The sequence below is a fragment of the Rhipicephalus sanguineus genome, chromosome 1 (assembly GCF_013339695.2).
Source record: "Rhipicephalus sanguineus isolate Rsan-2018 chromosome 1, BIME_Rsan_1.4, whole genome shotgun sequence".
NCBI classification, from domain to species: domain Eukaryota; kingdom Metazoa; phylum Arthropoda; class Arachnida; order Ixodida; family Ixodidae; genus Rhipicephalus; species Rhipicephalus sanguineus.
In genome coordinates this window covers 205,060,503-205,085,337 of record NC_051176.1, presented here as the reverse complement: position 1 = coordinate 205,085,337, position 24,835 = coordinate 205,060,503, and the positions used below count along the sequence as shown (strand labels likewise).

The window sequence follows — 24,835 nt, the reverse complement described above, 5'->3', positions numbered from 1 at the left end:
ACTGCCTTTTTATTTATGCAGACAGACCGACTATGGTCTGCCTCTCAGTAACACTTGCACCTAGCAAAGCTTTCTCGAGTTGCTTAACACATCGCATGTGCCGATCATCCGCGCCGCTGCACTCAAATTTATTTCGCATCAAGCGAAGCATGTTTCTTGTTTCGGCGGATGTCGTCACCCCTCGAGTAGCTGCGTCCACGCTGCCGCAATCACTGTGCGTGGCGCCACGTCGTTTGGCTTAAGGGGGGAGGTGGCACTGAAAAAAAACTTTTTTGTTTGTTGACCTAGAGCAATGAAATTTGGCATGCATACTAATAAGTGCCTTGTATAAAGAAATATGCAGTTTCATCATGATACCTTGAGTAGTTCTCAAGTTACATCATGCTACATGGTCCAATTATATGGTCTGCTTGTGGAAAGCCTAGCGCTGTAACAAAACATGCCAGGAAGCTGCAAATGGTGTTGATCTTTACTCAAAAGAAGACTACAGGGTATGACACTCTCAGAATTGTTTAGTAAATTCTCTTTTTTTTTTTAGAGATCATCATGGCTGCTGACACACATTGTCAGAAACAGTGTCATGGACAAATCATTATCTAGAAAAATAACTGGGCCATAAACAAGAAATTGAAGAATGTCATACCCACAAGCAGTATTCAGGGATTCAGGAAAAAGAAACAGAATCAAAATCGGTCCAGTCATTCCCGTGCTACTCTTTCCACGAGCAATGCACAATGTCCAAAACACACTTGTGAGAAAAAGCCTATCAAAGTTTTCGAAGTTGTTTACATTTGTTAGAAGGCACCAGCACTGTAGTCCTTGGTGTTCTTGTGTAGAGGCAACCGTTTGCGTCTCTGCCCTTTCACTTCATGCATGTGCGATGACTTCCTTGCTCGCTGAGCGTCTTTTTAGCAGCCCTGTGGAGGGTAAGGGCCCCAGGTTGCACACCCATTGCAGCACAAATCTTGGTGTAAGCTTGAAAGTTGCCTGCATTGTACCTCGCAACTGCCTCATGGACTGCTACTTCCACAGTGAAGTGGGAGGCATGCTGCTGCTTAGAAATTAGTGACCTCTGCTGCGCGGTGCCTGCACCAGCTGCGGGCACCGGAAGGACAGAGCTCTTGATGAGGTTCTGCATCTGTCGATGAAACATTATGAAAGGTGGCCATCACTGCTTTCTTCATATCTTCGACGTCCGTGTTGCTTCGCAGTGCTAGGCCATAATAGCTAGTGAGCCTTTTGATCAAGTCCTGCGTCAGGCCAATGTTGTCACGGATAGCCATGCCATAACAACTAGTCAGTCTTTTAATCAGGTCTTCAGTCAGGCTGCCCCATCCTCCTAGTCTATCCTTCTTGCTTCTTGACACATGTGTTGGAGAGCTGCACCCATCCTCTCTTTGACATGATTTATACAGTCTTCTTTAGCCAGTGGAATAAATCTGTATGTTCTTTCTTCAGAGTGAGGGAAGTATCACTGTCTTCATCACAAACAATGCATGCGTACCGGAGGTCATTCTTTCCACCTTCTGAATAAAATTAAGGTGGGGGACGTGGCATTCAGTACCAACTTTCTTATTCCTTCGTAGGTTTTGATGAAAATTGGCACAGTTATTGCAAACATTTCTGGGATCAAATATCTGAGCAGTTTATTCAATAACGCGAGTTGGTCAAATATAAATTCAACTCCCTGCTTCACACACGCCACGCTCATTTGCAAACCCCGCCTGTGATGCGTTTCATCATCCACTCGGTCGCGGAAACGGTAATTTGCGAGGCATTCGTTATTTTCGAAGATTCATCAGAGCTAGCGGCGATACCAAGCACGAATCCAAACGTGCCTAAATTGCGTCACCAGTGCTTTCTTTCAAGCCGATGTACTCGGCCGCGGGGTCCGGGAAGTCGGCGCACGATATGCTGGCTGGCGGCATTCGGTGACAATGCACAATGCTCCTAGCCGCGGCGACGAAACATCGGCGCACATAACGTGCTTGGTCTCGCATTTTGCGGCGCCGACGCGCGAAATTGCTAGCCGCTGTTCCGAGCGCAGGGGTGAGACGGCTGAAATCGATTTGGGAGCAGTTTTGGGAGCAGCAAAATTTCAATTTAGGAGCAGGAGAACCTTGTTTGGGAGCAGTTAGTGGCATTTATTATGTCGTTTTTGGAGCTTGAAAAAAACAAATTTGTAGCAACTTGGAGGAAGAAATGCACATTTTAATCGGCTTAGAATACACATAACGTTCAAAGAGCTTTTGGAGAAAGCTTTTTTTTTAACAGATTATTGCCAGGTATGAACTACACTACCTTTTTACAAACTACGCAATTTATATAACCCGGGTAACAACATATGAAATAGATGAAAAAGTTTTTTAACTAGGTTCACTTTACATTTGAAAATAAAAAAAGAAAAAACATCACATTTTTCAAATAATAAAAAACTGATTGCACAAGAATTGTAGTCACATAGCAGTAGGTCTTTGAATGGTCAATGAACGATTCTTACTAGCACGCGATTGCGGCGATGCCTTCACGTGTAACATCAGGAAAGAACAAAAGCGGTATGGCGGCCACCGATGAACGCATGGGGGGGGGGGTCACATATACAGTCAACTGCCGATTTTTTGGACGCCCGATTTTCCGGACATGCTCGAAAATTCGGACACTATCGCGGCACCGTCACCAGCCCTATAGACGTCAATGTATAAAAACGTCCGAAATTTCGGACCCTGAAACTCTTCGGTGTCCGATTTTTCGGACTTTCTGCCCGAATTGTGGGTCCGAAAGGCATTAATTGGAGCCCTCACCTCTGCCGCGTCAATCATCTCTTAGGTTTGAACCAGCGCGTACGCGAGTCGATCTGTGTGCGACAGTAGCAGAGTCCGAAAGTCAGCTTTGCCGCAATGCCGAAGCGTTATGGGGTGAAGCAGACCAGAAATTCAAAGGGGCGCCGTGCGGCGATGTTACGGATAAGCAGCGGAAATGCACGGAGGCGTGATGGCGGCAGCTGGCAAACGCTCCGGTACGACTTAATCGCTGACAACCCTTACGAGAGCCCAAATGCGCCGCGCCGCCATTCCTGCTGCCTCTTTGTGCGAGACCGCTAAGTGCGCTGCATAGACGCGTTGCCTTCGCGGACGAAACCAGCTCGCCATTGCCACGCCCGTGTGCCGTCAAGAACTAAGTGCGCATCACGAACCCTTTCATGATAAATGCGTGCGTACGATACAGCAACAGTAAAGTGACGGCGTCAGTTTAGTTGGCGATGTACTGCACACAACTAGAAACGATCGGCTTGATACGGCAGCAAATGCTGCGTATCGGCGGCGATTCGGCGATGTGTGTGCGCATATGCGCACACGCATCGGGGAATGCCGGACGAGTCGTCCGCTCTTCCGCCACAGTCTTTGTGTTCCGCGTCATCGTTTACAAACGCTTCATGTGAGATAGCCGTAATCTATTCCGCGCTTTGCTGTTATCAGCGGCGCTCATCACGAGATGTAAAAGTGGCGGTTGGCACGTACGTAGTTAAGCGGGGTTCGCGGCAGGTACCGAATGTATTTGCGAGAGCGTGGGCGCGCACTAAAATGCCTGATAATTGTACTGGGAGGCATTAAAGCTATTTCGGACGTGGCTGTGGCGATTTGACCGCTTAAGCGGAATAAAAAAGCATGAATTTGTTTTTTCGGTCTGCCCGATTTTTCGGATGATTTCGCGGTCCCTAGGGAGTCCGAAAAATCGGCAGTTGACTGTTTACAACCACTCAGAGGCGATTACCACAGCACTATGGAAGCCTCCATTACAAAGGCGCGTAGAAGGACACGCTTGGGCGCGTTAACATGTTCTGCGAACGTATCCCTGGCGCTGCTTCTAAAGTTACGTTTTCCCATGCTGAAACTGATGCAGGCTTGAAAATTCTTGCTTGCGGGGTCGTTTCGGCGCAGTTCGGCGCAATTTTTGCAATTTTTATGCTTTCGGAGCAGCTTCGCGCAGGAAAACGGAATCGTATCAAAAATGCGCAATATGCGCAGCTGTCTCACCCCTGCGAGCGGTCAATGCGCGACGAGCTTGGCCGGGAGGTCCGCTGCCGATTCGTAAAATGTCCATCCGCACTTTCGAGGAGCCAGCGGACGATGCGATTTGCTGCTTGTGACGAAGCACAGTGCGGCTTGTCCGCTAGCGCGATGTCCTTGCCCGCAATGTTCGGATTCGTCTCGTAAACCAGCGCCGTGAGCGGTGTTAGGCCTAGCCACGACTCCGAGCAGTAAGCTCGGTCGCGGTGTGCGTGGCCGCGGTGCCCGATGTTTCAAAGCAAGTCATGTTTGATCGCGAGTACAAAGAGTAGTAGCGCGAAGTTATTCGTCTCTGAGTACGAAGTGCTGACAAGCTGAACTTCTACCCGAGACGCGCATCTGCGATGTTCGCGACGAGCGCGGCACGCTATCGTCTATCGTACACTGATGACTGTGCTTCCGCTTGCGGCTGTCAAACTACAGGGTAATCATATTCTAAATTATCGTCGACCTGTGCACTCAGGACGAGTGAACGCGTCACTAAGTAGCGCGATTTTCGACAGTCGTAACATCAGGTAACATCGCGACGCGTAAGCAGCAGACGGCTGTCCTCTCGGAGCGAGCATCGGACTAATGACGAGGCGTGCTGGAGCAACATGGCGGACGCGGCCAATCGGAGGCCTCGAAACGACCTTCAGAGATTTGCTTTTTGTGCGCTTGTTTTCAAAGGGAGGAGCCAGCTGAGGCGGGGAATTTGAAAACGAAGAAATGCTCTTTACGGCGAGCTCAAAATGGCGGCGCCCGGTTGTGCCGTTGCGGAGCAAGACTTTTTTGAAAACCACCGTTTTTTTGCGATCTCCACAATAATTTTCGCCAACTCAGCACGTGCAACAAATTTTTTAAAGCACTTCTAGGTGGTTTTCAGTGAAGATATTTTGGAATCAGACAGAAAAAGGGCTACAGAAACTGAAAATGTGATTTTCAAAAAATCGATTTTTTTTGCCATTTTGCGCGATACGAAAGCCGCGTCCCCCCTCAAGAAAATGGTCAAACCAGCCGATGTTGCAGGCAAGATCAGCTTAGCCCACCGCTAAGTCCAGAGAATCGGCCTTATCTGTCGATGTGACTGGAAGGGGCTCCTCTCGCACGATGCCACACATTCAGCGCCGTTTTGACGTCCGGAAACTTCGAGCCTCAAATCCGTTTCTTTGATTAAGGCTACCTTTCTTTGCAGCATCAGTGACTTGCTCTGCTTTGGTGGCGTTATCCTCACCACATCGTACGGCCGACGAAAAAATCCGCGCGACGTGCCTTGCGTAAACAAAATGCTGAAATTGCATCTCTGACGTTAAACAAAACGTGTACGACCCGAGCTATTTTGCATGGCCTGCTTATGTGCACGTCTATAGCGTCACATGACGTGATGCAGGGTTGCTCGACAAAGCACGGCCACCTGGATCGGGGCGCGCGGCGGTGTTGCTCCGGCCGTCCCATTCGGCGCGCGCGCCTTTGAAAAAGTGTAATTGAGGTAGTTCCGCCGCGTGCCGCGACGCGGCGGTCTCCTCCTACCCCCCTGCGGACGATGGCGCGCTGGCTCTGGCGCTGGCAGCGTTGTAGACAGCCGCAGACGTGCTTGAAGAAATGCGCAGTGGACGTTGTGCACGTGGTGACTGGAATCAAGGTACGCTGTTATGTATTCTTAATCAGTCTTTACACAGTGAGTGTTGTTATCTGTAGCATATTACGATCGAGATAGAGGCAAGCAGCGTGCTTAGGCGACTTCGTGTGGCGCGGCGCGTTCAAATGCCATGACACATGTATTGTGCCGACTACGTGACTTGCCGTGCTTCTCATTCTTTGTTTCGGCGCTCGTTTCTCCCACGGCCGCCTGTATTGGCGCGCGCCATGCTTTTTCTTTTTAACGGAAATGCATTTCGTCGTCGTCGACACTACATAGCTATGTTCTGCGGTTGAGCGCTGTCTTAAGAGCATCACGTTGGAAAACTAAATTGCGCTAATGCTAATGCTGTAGTCATTTTCACCTTGCCGATGACAGGCAACATTTTGTTGTGGGCATGTCTCTTTGCATTGTGAAGTTCCCACAATACGACAGTGATGCGAATGCGACGTTCTTCTTTAAGTAGGCGAATCTGAACGCGACAGCGATGAGCGACGCTTGTCGCCTGCGAATTAGCGAAAGGTCGGTCGTGCAATGACCACTTATTAAAGCGCTCGTTTCGCAGTAATTCCGGTGTCGGCGGCGGCGCCTGGCGAAAATTCGAGGTAGATGCAATAAGGATAGGTGTTCACCGAGAAGCGAAGGCACGCTAGCGATTGAGAAGGCGATAATGTGTGTGTGTGTGCGTGTGTGTGTGTACGTGCGCGGATATCGCTGTCGCGTTTAACTCTTAAAGGCGAAGCTTAAGGGTCCCCCAATTTCCGCACATTAATTTCCCTAATTTCCGCACATTAAGAGTCCCCCAATTTCCGCATAAGCACATTAATTTAAACGATGTTTGCCTTATCAGATATTTTTAAACTGATAATTGGTACTATGCGCCTTTATTAGGCATCTCACATGAACATCTTTTCTTCAGTGCTACCACCACCCCCTGCCGTGGAAAATTCCGCAGTAGCACACATTGCCGGTTTTATTGCAAAGGCTGTCGGGGAACGCCGGACATGCAACGCCTGCCCAAGCCTACATACATCAGGACCGTCTCGATCAACTGTGATGGGACTCATTAGTCAGCAGACAAGAGGTGCTTTAGTGTTCCCGAAGCCCGAGTTTGTTGCTGTCTTGGTTAACGTGAAAAAGGCCGTTGACATCGCACTGCCACACAATGGCAAGGAAGATGTGTGCAAAAGGTTGAGAGCTCTGATCTCTCTTACTGAGCTGTCCTCTTTTTGCTTGCCCAGAAAGAGATGATCATTCATCGGTGACTTGCTCAATAGTTGCAAACAAATTTATAAGACCCCTGTTGTCAAATATTGCCACAACCATTACAGACAGAGTGGATTACCGTAAAAAACTAATAAATAAGCCGCAAGGTATTGTGCGTTTGAAGGAAGCACCGAGGATGTGCAGGAGCTTTGTGTTTTTCGTTTTAAATAAACTATTCTACGCATCGTGAACGTGTAATGCTTGCAAATCCGCTTCACATACATGGCAAGTACAAAATTAGACATCAGCGGATTCGTATGTACAGGTGTATGACTACGGCAGACTTTAATTCCACAAGTGTTTAACCCTATTTTTCACTTTCCGCAGCATACTTTGTCATTTAGTCACCTCATCAAGATAGGGCCATTAACAAATGTTTAACGGAATATAAATTCGTGACAAAAAGATTGCGCTGCCTCGACGCTAAAATGGCATTCCTCCTACAGAAGGAATGCCAATGCACGAGCTTTACCTGCCATAGCAGGTAAAGCTCGCGCACTCAAGGCCGCAGCATCACAAGGGATCTCCGCCAACCTCCTTTAAGCAGCGCACCAACCTTCGGTTCGTTTCCCCTATATCTGGAAGCACTCAGAAAAAAAAGAAGTTTTTAATAAATCTCGTTGTTTCCCTCGCATCAGGCCCGTAGCCAAGAATTTTTTTCGGGGGCGGGCCCCCTGCCCCCCCTCCTGGCTACGGGCCTGCCTCGCATGTGTATGTTTTACTGATATGCTGCACTTAAGAACACCAAAACAATTTTCTAGAAAAGTGGATCATGGTTGTTATCGCTTCAGGCACCATCATCACGACAGGGACTGGCGCACACGCAAAAAAAGGGGAAAAAAAATTATATATATATATATATAATAAAATAATAGCGATGGCTGCCATCCATCCTTTTGTGTGTTTTTGTGTGGGGGGGGGGGGGTGCTATGCTAACCCACGGTTACTATACAGCGATATCTTCAAGGCGCCGCGAACCTTCCCGCATAGATAGCAAAGGAATGGAGGGGTAGTAGGCGCGCGCCGCGGTGCGGCGAAAGGAGCGGTCACGCCCCTTTCTGCAATTACGCCTCCTCCGTCCGAATGGGACGGCCGGAGCAACACCGCCGCGCGCCCCGATCCAGGTGGCCGTGGACAAAGTTGGTATGCCGCTAGGTTCCGACTTTACTTTCGGGAACTGTGTCCCCTTCGTCGTAAACGCGGCAGCCTCGCGCGAACCTTGTGAAACGTATGACATTTTGCCGCTAGTATTTTGTGAAACGGTTCGGCGCCGAAGTTTTGGTTCCATTCTCAGTCGAGATTTCGAGATAACCGAAAGTGGGCACGGAAATACTTCGAGATAAAGGGCAGTAAATACATTGCACCTATGGGAAATTTTTCGGTACCACGGAAAACTTCGACTTAGCCGATTTTTCGAGATATGCGAGTTCGAGTTAACGAGGCATTACTGCAATTTCAAATTGTTGACACCTGAAGAGCAATCTGTGTGCATTGTTAACAACTGGAAAACAAATCTCTCACTTACAGTGAACATCGAGGTCAAGTCTGATCTGGTAATGACTTTTCTTGGACGAACCTGCAAAAGTAAAATTGCCCATTTCAGTTGCTGCACACTCTGTGATGATGTTCTTGGGAAAAGTACAATGGCACCACCATTTTCTGCAACCTGCACCTTTTCCTGTTTCATGCATGCAGTGCCACAAAACAGGAAAACGTAGTGGCTGCGAAGAAAGATGCAGTGATTCAGGTTGCCGCTTTGCTCCCACAAAAGCCATGCTATCAGTACGAACGCATATAGTTACTGCACATGGCTCCCAGAGGGAGCCTTTGAATGCCATGTACAGGGTGCCCCAGCTAACTACAGCCAGAGCTTAAAACTGTGCCGATGTACTCTATCACAGCATGACCAAATACATGTTTGCCGACTATTGCATGGAGTAAGCCACACTATTTTTGTGTTCTGCTTAATTGCTTAATTAGGCTAGATTAATTAACAGACTTAGGAAGCAATGAAGCTGGGATAAAAATTCTAATTAGAAAGTTGTAAATCGGTTTGCAAAACGTATAATTACACAGTTTCTAACTTTCTATCTACAGCATGGACCGCTTGTAACATAAGTTGTCATAGTCGCGATTATCCGCATTATAACAAAAGCAACATTTTTCAAATTATCCACGTGTGCAAAACATGATGAACAGGCAGCCGCCCTATTCCGACAATCGAGGCATGTGACTGGGGTGTAAATTTCCATGTGCTTAATGTCCAAATGTTAAGCGGTTAACATCCGTGGACCTATGGTACTGACATAACGAACACCCGAAAAAAGAAAGAAGAAAATAACCATGGCGGAAAGCTGCTGACTAACTTTCGGGACCTCCTCGTTTATGCAAACTTTCCAGCAGTACCACACTGTGCAGAAACTACAGTAGAACCCCGCTGTACGTTCCTCACTGCTGCGTTTTCCCAGCTTGTTTTCAATCATTTTGGCAAAAAACAGGCACAGAATGGATGGAGGCACCGTTCTGTATGATCGATAGAATGGATATAGAATGGTCTCCGGACGACTTGGATTGCATCGAAACGTAAGCGCTGGGGCTGGAGAATAGAATTAGCTTGCTTTGTGTCTGGCTTACTCCAATTCTGCGCCAATAGTTTGCGAAAATTGCTACCAGGCCCCCCACCAGCGAACAACTCGTGAAATAGAGGCACCACCTGGCACCCACTCAAGACATTAACACAAATAAATCGTTAAAGTCGTCGCACTCTTCAATTTCAAACTTTGAAATACAATGCCTCCCAATATTGATGTTCAGCTATATTAATTCTATAGTTCTTCATGCGTTGAAAACATTTCTGAACTCCCTGAAGTTGGCCGTTTGCTCCCTCTCGTCTTCACGTGACGTTTCATTCCGTTCCGTCACAGAACGCATACAAAATAGCTCCCCAGGTAACCGCCCTCCCTTCCTCCCACCGTGCACCCACGTTGCACTACGAATGACAATTTTTCCCCTTTCAGAAAGAGATACAAAAAAAAATGTTTTCACAGTCAACGCATGCAGCCATAAATCAAATGGTACAGGCAGCATCTCTGACTTACTAATGCAATATCACAGCTATGCCATTAGACAAATTTTATCCTGATGAACACATTACCATTTTTGCTCCTGAAGGCACAGCACTAAATTACATTAGGGATGTGTTTCCACCATAGTACATCAACAGAACTTATTTGTACCCTGAACCTACCTCGTCAGGGCTCCAAATCTGAACCACTTCATCTGTAGTGATGACAGAGATCAACTCCTCACCGGTCCGGTGCCTCACCCACTGCATCTTGTTCTGGCAAACAAAGCGAACATATACAGAAACAAATTAAACATGCATTCAACGGATTGTTGCTCTTCATTAAACAAAAGTTTCCTAAATAATTGCCTAAGGGAATGTTAATTTCGATTATGCTTCGCAGATTGCATACGTAGTAATGGGCAAACTTGAACAAACGTTTATATAAAAAAAATTTTAATGCCTCAACCACTTCTCTCCCTCTCTTCTCAGTTTGACTCTCTATTAAATGTCATTTTATCCACATTTTCACTGAAGCATTGCCCTATTTGCACTGGGCTGCTCTCAAATAACTGGCAGCTACAGCAATTACTGAAGGCCATATTGGACGGCCAAGATCAAGTACTCAAGGTTATGTTATGTGCAATGTTGCCTCCTTAATGGAACAACAATCAGAATGATGGCATACAAATTTTCGTGGCACAAGGACCAATTGCTGCTAAAGAGAGGCAACTAATCAATTACCTCCCACAAAATGTGGGTTCATTTACACAACCTTCATAGAATATAGTGTTTTCAAGTGTTAAAAATACTGTGAAAGCTGGAACATGGACCTTTTGTTTCTAAGAACGAAAAGTGCACCTTATGTTTAGTGCAATAACTAAATAATTAAAGTACCCCCATTTTCGTTGTTGCCATTGACAAACCTGTGATTTTTACAAGCAACGTGCAAACGCGTTACTGCTGAGCAGGGGTGCAAAATTAACAACTCTCGTTAACTGCAAAAGAAGCCACAAAACATCGAAAACGAAAAAAGCGGAGCGGCAGAAAACAGAGACACAGCGCAACAACTCTCGGCTTGACTCATTACATATGAAAACAATGCAACAGATTAAACACAACCTAACAGGCACGCGGTACCATACAATTTGGTTTCTGCAACCAGAAAATGAAACACTACCATCAAATATCTGTAGAAACAAATGCAGTTAAACCCCAATTAGTATATTACTTTAAGGGGACCACACAAAACTGCCGTATAATCCAGGCCCAGCATAATGGAAAAACTAAGAATATAGGCAATGACGCTCACTGTTGCCCCAAAAAATGTGTACTGACCACTTGAACAGGCTCATGGCACGAACCTGCACTGTTCCAAGGAACGTCTATTAAATTATTTTTAAAATGTGAAAGCTAAGCATTTAATTAGAGGAGGTGTGAGCAAATCTTTATTCTCACCTTAAAAAAAATTTAATGTAACGTGTGTATTTTTTCTGATAAAGTGGGTCCAATAGTTGTCAGAGTGAAAAAATTTAGTACAAAAACGAAACCAAAACCACGTTGGAAACAGTCCCATTAGAGGGGTCGATACAGTGCAATGTCGACAGAGCACATTTTTTTAAAAAGTTCACGCAGGTCGTTCAGCAGGTTATCATGCGCAACTATGGCTTGTGTGCAACGTATCTGTTCTTAACGAAGTACAACTTTCCTATCACGTGTGTTTTCATTATGAAAGCTCATGTGAAAGGAAAGTTGTTTTGCAAGATAGCTGCATTGTGTTATTTTTGCGTGCTTACTGTGAGTAGCGCAAGCAAAGCACAGCTGTATGAAGACCAGGAAAAGATTTTACGGGCCGAAAACGGCAAATATTCAAACCTGAAACACTAGCTTGCTGACAAGCTCGAGCAACTCCATGTAGATCGAGCTTGTCTAGGTAACAGCCCTTGAATACACATAAAGTCGATCCAGAAGCAATCAAAGCCACAAAAGCGTGATCAATGAAGAAAATGAACTGCCAGGAGAATAAATTTCCCATTCTATGAAGGTAAATTGTACTAGTCTCTCTCTCTCTTTCTAATCGTCAATATGGGAGCACGTCAGTTTCAATTAGCCGGTATCATCATATGCAGGTGAATTTTGAACCCATGAACATTGGGTGAGAGCTAGGTTCGAGTACAGTCACCGCCCGTTTATTCGGACTCAGCGGGAACTGCCAAAAAAGTCCGAATAATGGAGAGAGAGTTCAAAAAAAAAAAAAGATTCACCAGAAAAAAAGCACCTTTAGAGGCCCAATGGCCGGAAAAACTTGTCAACGCACGTCTGCACACAAGGGCGCTCACGCATAATCAAGTTGGCCTGTATTTAAGCCAGTGTTTGGCCATCGCTGTAGGTTCTCAATAGCGCTGTTACAGCCAGCGCTAAAACCATATTTGATAATTGTGGTGTGGGCGGTGTGTCATCGGAGTCACTGTCCATCTGCACTGGTTCAAGGACGTGAAAAACGATCTCATCATCGTCCAACTCGGCAAAAACTCCCGAGCAACGTTGGATTGAGGTTGGCCGCCATCCATCTGGCGAATAATCGCTGCTTTTTTTTCGTATCGTCAGTGTCTTACAGTTGCCGCACTTCAATGGAATGGGTGTCGTAGCCATTTCAGCAGATCAGGCCTCGCACGCCAAGCAACAAACAAGAGAGCAAGACTCAGCTCAGGCCTAGCCACAGAAACAACTGACAATGCGAACTCTCAAACGTTGCCAAGAGGGAACGACGTCGGGCTAGTTCGTGCTGCAGCGCCCGTGGTGTAGTTCTCGCTTTGTCCGTGCCGTACGCGTGGTCATTCTCAAACACCACACTGAGTAGACCGAGCGTGGCTTGGCTTGGCCTGCGGTTTGGCCACTATGGGCCAAGAAAAAGCGTTGACATTTTTGTTGCTGTGTCTAGCAAATTGCATAAATCGCATTCCCTGATATTTCCAGGCTTTCACTGACCATTTCAGCTAAAATTCCCTGACCGATGCAATGGACACCATTTTGTAGAAACAAGGATCAGATAAAACAAGAGCAGAGAACACAGAAGGTATTTATTTCAATTGCCCTTATTCTGCTAATGCACTTGTATTAAGCTTTGAAAATTCTCATTTCCTCTTGAAAGAGAAGCCTCATGTTGCGCTTCAATAAGAGCCCTTTGCCTTTTCTTTGTAGCTCATAATCAAATTGATGTATGCTTCTTTTTCGCCAATTTTTGTTTCCTGTCCCTCTTTTTTGTTTCCAGCTGCTATTTGTAGGTGCTGTAAACAGTGTGGACCGTCTCAAAATTCCTGTTGGTAATTTCCAATTTCATTAGCACCTGCCGCCAATACAGAATCGTGCACCACTCTGTGTGCTACAAGTAATTGTTCCTGCAAATTCTCAAAAAGATACTCCTTGTTGACAAAAATCCTCCATCTATACCACAGTGTTGCCATGAGCAGGAGACAAGTTTCACATCGAACTGCAGCTTCTGGTGATCACAACATCATATCTATGTCCACAGAGTATCAAACCTGTGTTGCTTCCTGTCAAAATGTGCAAGTTATGCCTGTGCAGTGCTTTCTGAGCACACTTTCATGTAGGAGCAATGGGCTAAGTCCGCTTGCAAGCGAGTCATCTTGGTGCTCAGTAAGAACAAGTGCCAGAGTAAGCTGCGTGGGACGAGCCTCCAAAGACAACGCGCACACAGGGTCCAACCAGCTTACACCCACAGTAAATACACCACTTTCTGCGCACAAGCTTTGACAAAAGACATGCAGCCTATCTTGAAATTAAAATTTCACGCTGCGGCCATTTTTGCTCTTGTGGAGGTCATTTTTTGCCGAAAATCTAAGGTCAGATGACGTTATATTTTTTGCACATTAGGGTATCTTCAAGTCTATCGTCATCAGCTTAGAGGGTGTGTCGGCACCATGGAGAAATTCCTTTTTACTGTAATAGCAACTATATGGACACTACAGGAGCATTTTTGCCATCACCATTATGTTCTGTACAAAGTTTAAACTGATAACATTGCTCCGCGCGTCGTATATTCTATGTAGGTTCAAGCAGAGATGTGGTTCAAGCAGAGATGAAACGATCCGCCTGCCTCCGTCGCACGAAAGGTGCAAGGAGATAGAAGACGAGGTGGTGGCAGGGGGCTGTGTGCCTCCGGCAGATAACGCCCAGTCATTCATACTACAGTTGCCGACTGTTTATTCGGACTCGGCGGGAACCGCCAAAAAGTACGAATAATTGGGAGTCCGAAAAAACAGATTCACCAGAAAAAAGCACCTTTATTGGCCCAGTGGCCGGGAAAAACTTGTCAATGCGCGTCTGTACACGTCCACGCTTACGCGCGACCAAGTTGGCCTGTATTTCAGCCACTGTTTGGCCACCCCTGTGGGTCGGCAATAGCACTGCAACGGCCTACGCTAAATCCGCATTTGATGGCTGTGGTGTGGGAGGCGCGTCATTTCGGCAGTCACTGTCCACATGCACTGGTTCGAGTAGCTGACAAATGATCTCATCGCCCAACTCAGCAAAAAGACCCAAGCAACTTCGGATTGAGGTCGGCCTCCTTCCACCTGGTGAATAGTCGCTGCTTTTTTCGCCATCGCCAGGGCCTCGTAGTTGGCGCGTTTCTTTAGTTCCGACGGCGCGCATGGAACAGGCGGTGTCGGAGCAACTTCAGCAGATCACGCCTCGCACTCCAAGCAACTAACATGGGAGCGAGACACAAAGACGCACATCAGGCCTAGCCACAGAAACATCTGACAACGCAAACCCTCAAACGCCAAAAGGGAACGACCTTGGGCTAGTTGATGTTGCAGCGCTCATGTTGTCATACTCTCTTTGACCGAGTTAGGATCCGCGTTGTACTCGTACACCCTTTCATTCGCCTCAAACGACGCACCAAGCCAATTCTGATCTTGGCTTGGCCTGCTGTTTGGCAGTGGTAGCCGTTCAATGGATACTTCACTGGCTAAAGCCAAAAGGCAACCGTGACGTTTAGCCAACAAACATAGCCTTCGAGATCGGTAATTTTTGTGTGGATTTTGACACTGGCAAGATCTCCAGCTATAGCCAGTGCAACATTTCCGTGCTGGCAACCCAGCAAAAATATTGTAAACATTGCTGACAGCGTGTTATGGTGTTCAACCTCGCACTCGAGCAGCCAGCCGGAGTCCGAAAAATCGAACGGCGCACTGTGGGGCGTCCGAATTTTCGGTCGTGAGTTTACATTACTTTAATGGGACGAGTGGCGCTGCCGCGAATGTGTCCGAATAAACGAGCATGTCCGAATTTTCAGCGCCAAAATAAACGGTCGGCGACTGTATATGACCAACCGGGTGCAGTTACTCGCTATCGTGCGTATCTCTAGATGGGATCAGCAGACGGCTCATAGCTTTTTATGTGTTGTGCTTTCATGGCAGTTTGCGTTGATGCCATAGACAGCACTGAGGTCACTTCGCTCGCTGCAGGGACCACGTTTCCTAAAAGAGTAAGCGGCTAGCCTTTCTTCGTACAGCATTCAAGCTTGTTGCTATCGCATTCATTGCTTCGCCCCTGCTGCGAAACTGTGACTCCTTTTACAATTCTTGACAGCAGCGAATGCAGAATGCCATTTAGTGCTGCTGATGCATGAATGCAACCATTGTTTACATGTCTGAAATTCACACAGAAATGGTTCCACTTCTTCAGCAGTAGAAAGAACGGTGAGCTTTTCTGACATAGTGCTGCACGATTTACTCCACTGAAAGCACAGCATGTACACATGGGGACCCAAAGAAAGCAAGAAAAAAAAGGGGGGCTTCTCTCCACATTTTTAATGACACACAGTGATATTTGCTGTATCCACGATGTATCAAAATCAAAGTGAGTTAGCTGAAAACGCAATATGCATGAAAAAGTAATTTAGTCAGCGCAGGCAATGAGCAATGAGCTCAAAACCGAAGTTCAAGGAGGCCTCTCTCGTCATTTCCACTGGCGAATGCCGCTATCCTTGTATGGTTCGAAAGCTCATACTTTCGTCTTTCCGTTCTCCCCCTTTTCATATACAATGGCTGCGGCCACGCAAGCGGGTCAAGAAAGAAAAGAATGGTGACAGAGGTCTGATGAAATTTGTAATGTATACGGACCTCCAATCGGCTATGGCTACGGCAAATTGCGCACTGACGCTACCAGTGGACTGCTCACCTGCAGGCTTGCTTGAGAACATCGCCGATCCACCGCTTCTTTGTTAGATAGCTTCGCAATCATAAATATCAGCGAATCAGAGCTCAGTTTTGAAAGCTTCGAAACCAGACTCACATGGCCGCGCACTGAGAGCTGAACGCACCTTAACCTGATCACATGCGACGATAGAGAGGAGGCCCTTATCAAAATGATCACGCCGGACAGAAAAAAGTAACGCATTGTGCAATCCAGTACCGCATCAACAACTAAAGCAAAGATCCGTGTCATCGAGCCATGAACTACATGGGGCGACGCAAATTTTGCGCGGGTGAGAGCGTCGACGTTGCACCTGTGCTTGTTCCCACAACTCACCGGCCTCGCGCTTTTGCTTGTGTGCTTGCAGACTCATTCGCCATACCCAGAAGTCACGTTTGCACATGTGAGGAAACTGTTGCTGGGATGTTTGTACACCACCTAGATAAGGGCAACACCCAAGAAAGCTGTGTTCCCTGACATGTTTCGCTCTTACAATGAATTCCCTGACTTTTCCCGGTGGCTTAAAATTCTCCGACTTTTTCTGGTCTTCCCGGTCGCTAGATGCCCTGCAAACAATGTGCGTGAGTGCATGACTGCTGTTTTCAGGTGAAAAATAAACAGGTCACAGCTTGATTAAATAGCTGAATTGAAAACGATATATGGAAGCAAATGGGGGTATGGTGGCACTGCACCATTTAGTTTCAGCAAACAAGGTGAAATGGTGTAATTACAGACATTTACTAAACTGCCATGCTCTTTATGTGAGAACAAAAATGTCAAATTTATTTAAAATAAATTCTAGTGTTTTGCGTGTCAAAACCCTTATATGATTTCAGGTATGGTGTAGTGGAGGACTCTGGATTAATTCTAACCACGTGTGATTTATACAACATTGTGTTTGAGGACAACTACCCGCAAGGACAAATTCATGGCACAGAAGGGAGGTCTCATCAGTTGCCACCATCTGTAAACATCATCACACTAAAAAACCTGTAGCTGCTATCAATAGGAGCTAGACCATCAACACAAGTGAATGGCTATCAACAGCCACATGAGCTGCCGTCATTTGTGACAAAATATGCTCCTTGAAGAAAGCACCTTCAGTGCAGAGTATTCAGCATTGCATTTGTCCTGGTCACCTGTAATTTTATGCTGAACAAAATTACACTATACCAACTCACCCACTTGTCTATTTTGCTTCATTACAGCCTGTCACCTTAGCTAGAAATACTGCAGAGGTTGCCAGAGGGAACTGGAAGTAGTAATAACATTGAAAAAGGTAGGTGGAAGTTTTGGAAAATGAAAATGGTCAATTCAGAACAATAGCAAGTTTTAGATATTGCATACCCAAAGTTGCCACATGCTAACCACTTGTGTGCTAATCCGCTGAAACGAGTTTTTGAAGTTTGGTGGCGCGAAGACAAAGGCAGCACACATGCACTTCTAGCATCTTCTATCTGTAGGTGCACAAACTCATTTCATTAACAAGATTCACACAAGCTGTACAAAAAATTGGTGTGCATAAGTGCAAAATATCAATGTACAATACTGCATGCGCTACAAATGTTGGAAAAAGCAATGAAGCAGAAATGCGAAGATGCGGTGACTGGGACGACACAACCCAAAAACAATGTTCACTTGCATTCATGTTTGTATAGTCGGTGACAAGCTAAGAATAAAAAGTAAACTATACCGCTGTCCATTTGTATTATGCGCGTCCAACTACGGCCGATCTTTACATTGACGTAACGGTTATGACGAACCAATGAAAAATGCAACATGGCGCCGTTCGCGACGAGAGGCGAGGTACCGCTGCACCGAGACCGAGATGCGTCAATTCGAATTTCCTGCGGTGTTTGTTTCTTCCAGAAGAAGCTATTTCCTGCTGTTAACCGCACGTAACCAGCATCATCCTCGCCAGTCGTCATCCGATGCAGTAGAAGCCTGTGACTGTGCCGCGTTTGAAGTGCACAGAAGTGGCAGCAGCTCGGAGTGTTTTACAACGCTTTAGCGCGTTCCATCGTTTCGGCAGCGTCAAGTTGCAACACTGCGTGTGTTCCCTCCGTCGCTCGGATAAACCAAGCATATCTTAGGGTCACCACATCGGCGATTGTCGTCGCGTTCATTCGTGTGCAGTGAAGTGAAAGTGAAGTCGGAATGTGCGCGTCTGTGTACGATTTACCGCACGCAAAAGCCATGACATTAGCGTTGCCACAAGTGCATGTGTGTGTTTACTTGAAGCTCGCAACGTGGGAATCTTGGTGATCTATTGTGATATGCGCCGCGCTGTGCCTATATGAGTGACGTATGTGCGGATGAAGAGTGAGAGAAAGAAAGCGACCAACATAACCCGTTAGCGCAACACAATGCGAAAGTAAACAAACCAGGTGTGGAGAATATGCAGTGGTGTTTGCATTATAAGAAGATAATTGTGGTCATCTGATGCGTTTATGATTATGTGATGTGTGCCTATTGGCGCAGTTGCGCCGTATCAACGGAATTTAGTTCCACCAGCCCAGAATCATGTCCTAGGTTGAAGTGCCCGTCGCGTAAGTATCGCGCTCGATGCACGAACGCCTTGCAATGAGAAACGCCGTGCGAGGTAATCGTTGTTTACGAACCGTGAAATGATGCGCTTGCTGTGACACGTCGATTGCATGGATCGTGATCGTAACTTAAGTGACACCGCTAAAACTATTATTCAGTGAAAAAAAAAAAGGCATTTGTTTTTAATGGCGTTGCATCATATTTCACGATATCATGTTTGGAATCCTTGTTTTTGTTTAACGTGCGTTTTTTAGCATTTCGCGTGTATTGTGCGCATGTATTACGCAGTGATAATTTGTTTATATTAAACTCGTGAAGCTTATAGTGCATAGGCCCTTTTTTAAGCGCTTATCCCTTCTTCTGAAGCCTCACCCCCTCACTATGCTTCACGAACAAATGAGGAGGGGGGAGCCGGAGAGCTGGGGCTTGACAATGTACGAAAGGAATGTACTTACTGATTGTGTCCACCGAGATTACCTATGGAGACATCTATATGTTTTCCTTTTTTTTTCTTCGAGGATGCACGTGCTTTTTCAATGTCCGAGTGTATATATGTCATCTTTTGGCCTCCTGATTTTTTCATTTCTACATTTTTCTTTGTCGCTCTACCTGCACGGAGGACGATGCTATAAAAGCGCATCGAAGCCTCGTAAATTTTCCCTTGATAAAGATCGGTCTCCGATCGAAACGTTGACAAATAAACTGTCTTTTGAGAAGCGTGTATCCTTTTCCTGTTTGTCTTACGGCAACCGATGACAGCCTCTTCACAATCTACGTATAGATATAAATACCTTCGCACAGATACACACATATATAGAAGGTAGGGGCCCCTCTTCTAGCAAAAGTGGGCCCCCCTGCTGTAATTCCCACTGGAGTGGCGCAGTTATGTAATAAATAAGTAATAAATTAACTAAAAACGAACGTTCAAGGGCTTAAGGGGTAATGGCAGTGCCAGTACAAGTTGTCGAAGCGAGAAACAATCCCACGTAAAGCTTTTAGTCAACGCCAATTTAGCCGCGTGCACCTCCTTGGCGTGAACGGCAAAAGCACGCAATGGCTCCCACAGTTAAACGCCATGTGTACAACATGCTTTTATTTCGATGAAACAAGACGTCAAATGAAGCCTTGGCGTCTTCCTCAAACACAATGACAAGCACGGCGACTAGAGACGCAAATGCGGCATTTGGCAACACCAGAGTCGAAATTCACAAAGGCGTTCTCAGACCATTTCGCCATACTTCGCTTTGAGTCACAGTTGCCATAGTTACAGCAGACAGTGAAGAAAACTGGCGGCGAGAGTTTCGCAAAAAATTACAAACGACCTTATTAAACGTGATTGATGTCCCTGTTTTGTTCTGTGAAACCGTGAAATAATGATTCCTTTATTTTAAGTTTTATGTTAAATCTGGCATTCTTTGTTTTAATACCATATTAGGTACTGCTCAGAAACATCGCCTTTGAGATGTACATTACTTTTTCGTATAGACTCCGAGATGAACGCGGCGGGGGGTGCGATTTAAACAACACATATATTGTTATGCTGACGCTGAACTCCATGCCTTCACAATTTATTTTATCTAGCTTTGCTTTCTTTGTTTCAATATCAGTGCAGTATTGCAAAATAAGGTTTATATGAGTGAAAATTATTGCCATTGTGTAGGAACTACTTCGTTTGTAGCACGGAGGCATGCAAAATATGAGCAATGCGGCCTCGTGGGCGGAGCTTATATTTATTCTTAGGTTGTCACCGACTATAGTGGTTGCGGCACATGCAGTGCAACCAATAATACAGCTCATCTTACCATAAGGATGTTTTTGTTGCACTGACTGCACTCTGGGAAGCTATGTGAGCAGTTGATGTACTCTGATCTATAGTGGCATGTCATGAACTATTTCGACCTGTCTCAGGTCGTCTTCACCTGTAAACAGGCTCCAACTTTTAACACCAAAGTGTTTTATGCCAGGGTCCACCAAAACTTCACTGACGTCATTTCCATCACAGAAGCGAACCCGGTAAAATACATGCGAACAAAGAAAAACCAGAAGAAAAAGTTATTTGGATGACCTGGGAGTCAAACCCACAACCTCTTGGTCCACGATGATAGGTGCTGGTCACTTTAGCCACTGCGCTACCAACGCACTTGCATGAGGTTTTACATATGCACCTTCTATCTCTCACACCTTCTCCTTTTCACAGTGATCTTGGTTGGCGAATGCGTTGTCGCCGTCTGGGAGCGGTGAAGTGAAGTACTGCATCAGGACACTAACGAGCGCCAACTGGGAGCACTTCAGTAGTTTCAGCACAACGGAGGCTTTGACGCAAAAAAAGTAGACCCCCGTCTTATATACCGGTCATTGGCAGAAAAACTTCGAAGGTCTGGACACCAAGGGCAATTGAAGTCGACCGACTGCCTCTATTGCCATCGCAATCATGGGCGTCACTTTGTTTACTACCAGCCCTGTGCCGTGGGCAGACCCATTTTGAGTTTCTGTTGTTGTCTAGGGAACCTATTTGGGCTCTGAGCTGCTTTTTTCTTGTTCTCGACTGGTGGTCAACGACAGTTCACCGTAGCATTTAATTAAGAAAACAGTGATCGAGTTCACGGAGGCATGTAGAAATCTGGTAGCACACTGCGAGTCCGAAGAGTGTGAAGATGCGTTGGGATGCTAGCACAGGCAAATGCGAGCTAGACACGTGAGTCGCAAACAATTACTGAAATTTTTTCTTTGCATGGGTGTTCTTGCTGCTCCATTTCGCCGGATGCTCTGTCTTTGTTGCTTACCGTGATGCTTTCAGCTTTGTTTACACAGCAGCATGTACGGCTACGATCTGCAGGAAGATCGAGTGCGTCACAGAAGCATTCGCTACAAGCAGGTGCTCAAGGACCGCATCACGACATGCAACAATCGGAAAAAAACTGCCAGACCATAGCATATCTAGACATGGAGGCGAAGGCTGCAGAGTTTATCCAGGAGCTGCGCTCGTGTCATGATTGCTGCCGGCGACTTCAGAGTGCATCCAAATTACAACTGTCAAGATGGTAGCGATCGTTTACGAAGATAATGCTCGAGCCCATCTTTCGGCTTTCTGCCATGTGGAACTTGCAAGCAAACACATGTGTAAATAAATGGCGTTTTCACTGAGCACCATTTCAAATTGTGTTTGTTTCACAGTAAAGACACCTTTTCATACTATGGCCGTTCCACGTACTACCTTTTTTTTACATTTACCATGGTTAGATCTTGAGGGGGTCGACCTATATTCCGGTTTTTACGGTACGTTTATTTTTGACACCTGCCAAACAAGCTCGCTAATTCGTGCCACAGCGATCACATTTCCCAAATATCACAGCACTGCGCAAGCTACATTTCGAAAACAATTCCCGCACCCTTCTCCTGCACCTGACCAGTCTTTTTCAACTGCACAGTGATGTTCTCTTGCCCATGGGCAACATTACGTGGCACCGGCTTCCTCGATTGGTCCTTTGCACTATGAAACGACGCCTTCTGGTCCTACGTCCTTTTGCGCGCTCAAAGTTTTTAATCCGATATTCATTGGTTATGGTCATGGTAGCCATCGTAAGAATTTCAACCAGTAACTTTCTTTTCTCTCGAAAATTTTATGATGCGAAGTAATCATGCCCCCAAATCTGGGTCAATTTTTCTAGCAAACACTTGCTACCATTACGCAAGTAAGTACAATAACATATTAGTAAAGAAAAAGGCCTTTTAAGCCCTCCAGGTCATTCGAGTATGCGACATTTAACACTCCCTAATACTATCAGACTACAACAAATTTGAATACATTTTAGTGTTCACATCGAGCTCTTTCAGAATCATAATATATCACAAGAAGTTACAGGTAGAGTGCACTTACAATAGAGCAGTTGCAGTTCAGGGTGGTCTGTAGTGCATCATCCTCGTCAGTCTGGCTGATGTCAAACAGGTTCACCAGGCCATCCATGCTGGATGAGGCCATGCAGTTGGGCTTCGACGGATGGAACTTGATCTGACGCCCACAGGAAAGATGAGCTGTTGTTTGCTAACCTGCACACGGCTTTTTTTCTGAATGGGCCCTACTGCTGCTATGCTGCAGGTGCCCATGAATGCCTAGATATCCTTACTTTCCGCCCACAAGAGGGCCTCGATCCTAACATGTCAACAAATGCATGCCAAGAAAGCACTGCATTTTGTATGGCTAGCCTACCAGCCATTCTGCAGCTCAAAACTGAGTGCATTACACTGAACATATATGACAAATTCCTTGTGTAGCAGCTGTTGATTCAATTCGTTGACGCTTGGCACATTTACCACACCAATGTCACAATACTACCATTATGAGAGCTGTTATTCATTCCGCTGGACTTAATAGAAAAAGAAAGCCATTCCAGAACAAAGCTGCATTCATTCACCTCAAACGCCCAATCAATACTTCTTTAAAATAGGACGGAAGATTTATGGGCTGAGAAGCTTACGCTCTCGCTTTTAACTTTGACAATTTCGTAATACAAGGGTTGTTATATGGTGAATCAGTGTCTCCACTCTGTACTTTCCTCTCAGTGTCAGGTGCAACTGCACAATCTTTGATGCTAATACTACTTCTGTGTGTACTGCATAGCATACAGCCTGGAAGCCTGGGGTATGGCTAAAGCTTGTTGCAAAGACAAGCAGCAGCAGCACTGCTCCCCCCCCCCCCCCCCCCCATCGCTTTTCTTTCAGATAAATGTCACCAGCCATTTTTTTTAAGTTCTAAAGTAATGAAGGCAAGGGCACAATAAGTATGCTACTTGTGGTACTTGCATTGTGCACTTTCATTCAGCATAATCATGTACTGTCCTGATTCAGAAAAATTACTTAAGTTGTGCAAGCTTGGCAAGACGCTTGGCAAGACGCTTGGCACAAGAAATGGAAGTGGTTGTGAATTTTTATAATTTAGAATAATATGCAAAGTGGTGGTCCAGCTGTTCAGTATTTGAAACAATTCTTGGAGCAGGAAAGCAGCTATTTTGGAGCAGATTTGGAGCAAAAGCGACTGTGTTTTGGAGCAGGTTTCTTGCTCGCCCTGCTCACATTTGTTCTCCCCTTCTTTGCATTTCGGCTGCATGTCATATTTCACGTCACTGTCTCCCTGACCTGCATTGCCCAGGCCACATATGTGAGGCTCAATGATCGGTGCACCTGAACAGACTTTTCACATGAGCATGCATTGGTTAGATGCAAAAGCAATGCCGTGGTAGATTTTGGGTGTCTGTTACAATTTTATGCTTCAAAGGAGTGAATAACCCCTTCCTCAATTTTACAAACTTCCTCATTTAACAAAGTTATTTGAGCGTGGTGATTTTGTTAAATCGGGTTTTAACTGTATGAGTGCGATAAACTTAGTCAGTATTGAAACATTGTTACAGTAAAAAAATAAAATCCGCATTGGATGCTGTTTTTTAGTCCTTGAAAAACGTGTGACAGGCCCTTGAAATTCCTTAAATATCCTTGAATTTTCTTCTTTAAAACCTGTACGAACCTGGTGAATAACACTGCGCAGCAGGATTGATATGCAACATTTTTTTTTTTTTGCAGATTATCACAAACCATTGCATAAACAAACCTTCATTTAAGTGAAGAAACCACCCTGCACGGTGCTTAAAGCAGTAGCCGTATAGCTGGCATGTGCTACATTATGATATACAAAGTGCCTAATATATAAAGAAACAAGTTTTTCATCAAGAGCGATGAGCTTCCAGACTAAAGACAACATATCAAACTGTCAAGTGAAGGTCACATGCACATGCGGTGGCACCGATACTTTGGTTACGCTAACTATATAATGAGAAAAGGCACATCAGTGGAAACAGGGTGACGGGAGGGCTTCAGCGGCAATCATGGAAAAATTACTGTTAGGTCTGATGACGAACCAAAAATATTTTAGGCCAGAAATGCCCCACTGTTGTGCCAGCAGGCAAAATAGTCAACTTTTGCTCAATTGGGGCAAGCTCCACTTGTATGGGTGCAGACTAATAGAATTGTGGCAAAATGGTGCAAATGGCACAATTGGAC

The 24,835-nt window shown here is 45.7% G+C and overlaps 1 protein-coding gene across 5 annotated transcripts in view; it reads right to left on the bottom strand.

Annotated features, from left to right (window-relative positions):
* LOC125756122 (serine/arginine repetitive matrix protein 5-like) overlaps window positions 1-24,835 on the bottom strand; it is a 96,306-nt gene that overhangs the window by 34,464 nt on the left and 37,007 nt on the right. For all 5 annotated transcript variants that reach the window (XM_037672844.2, XM_049418829.1, XM_049418831.1 and 2 more), the window contains 3 exons: window positions 22,662-22,793; window positions 10,199-10,291; window positions 8,477-8,527 (listed from right to left, as the gene is read on the bottom strand). In XM_037672844.2, coding sequence (XP_037528772.1) covers window positions 8,477-8,527; window positions 10,199-10,291; window positions 22,662-22,793 — 276 coding nt within the window. The remainder of the gene's footprint in view (window positions 1-8,476; window positions 8,528-10,198; window positions 10,292-22,661; window positions 22,794-24,835) is intronic.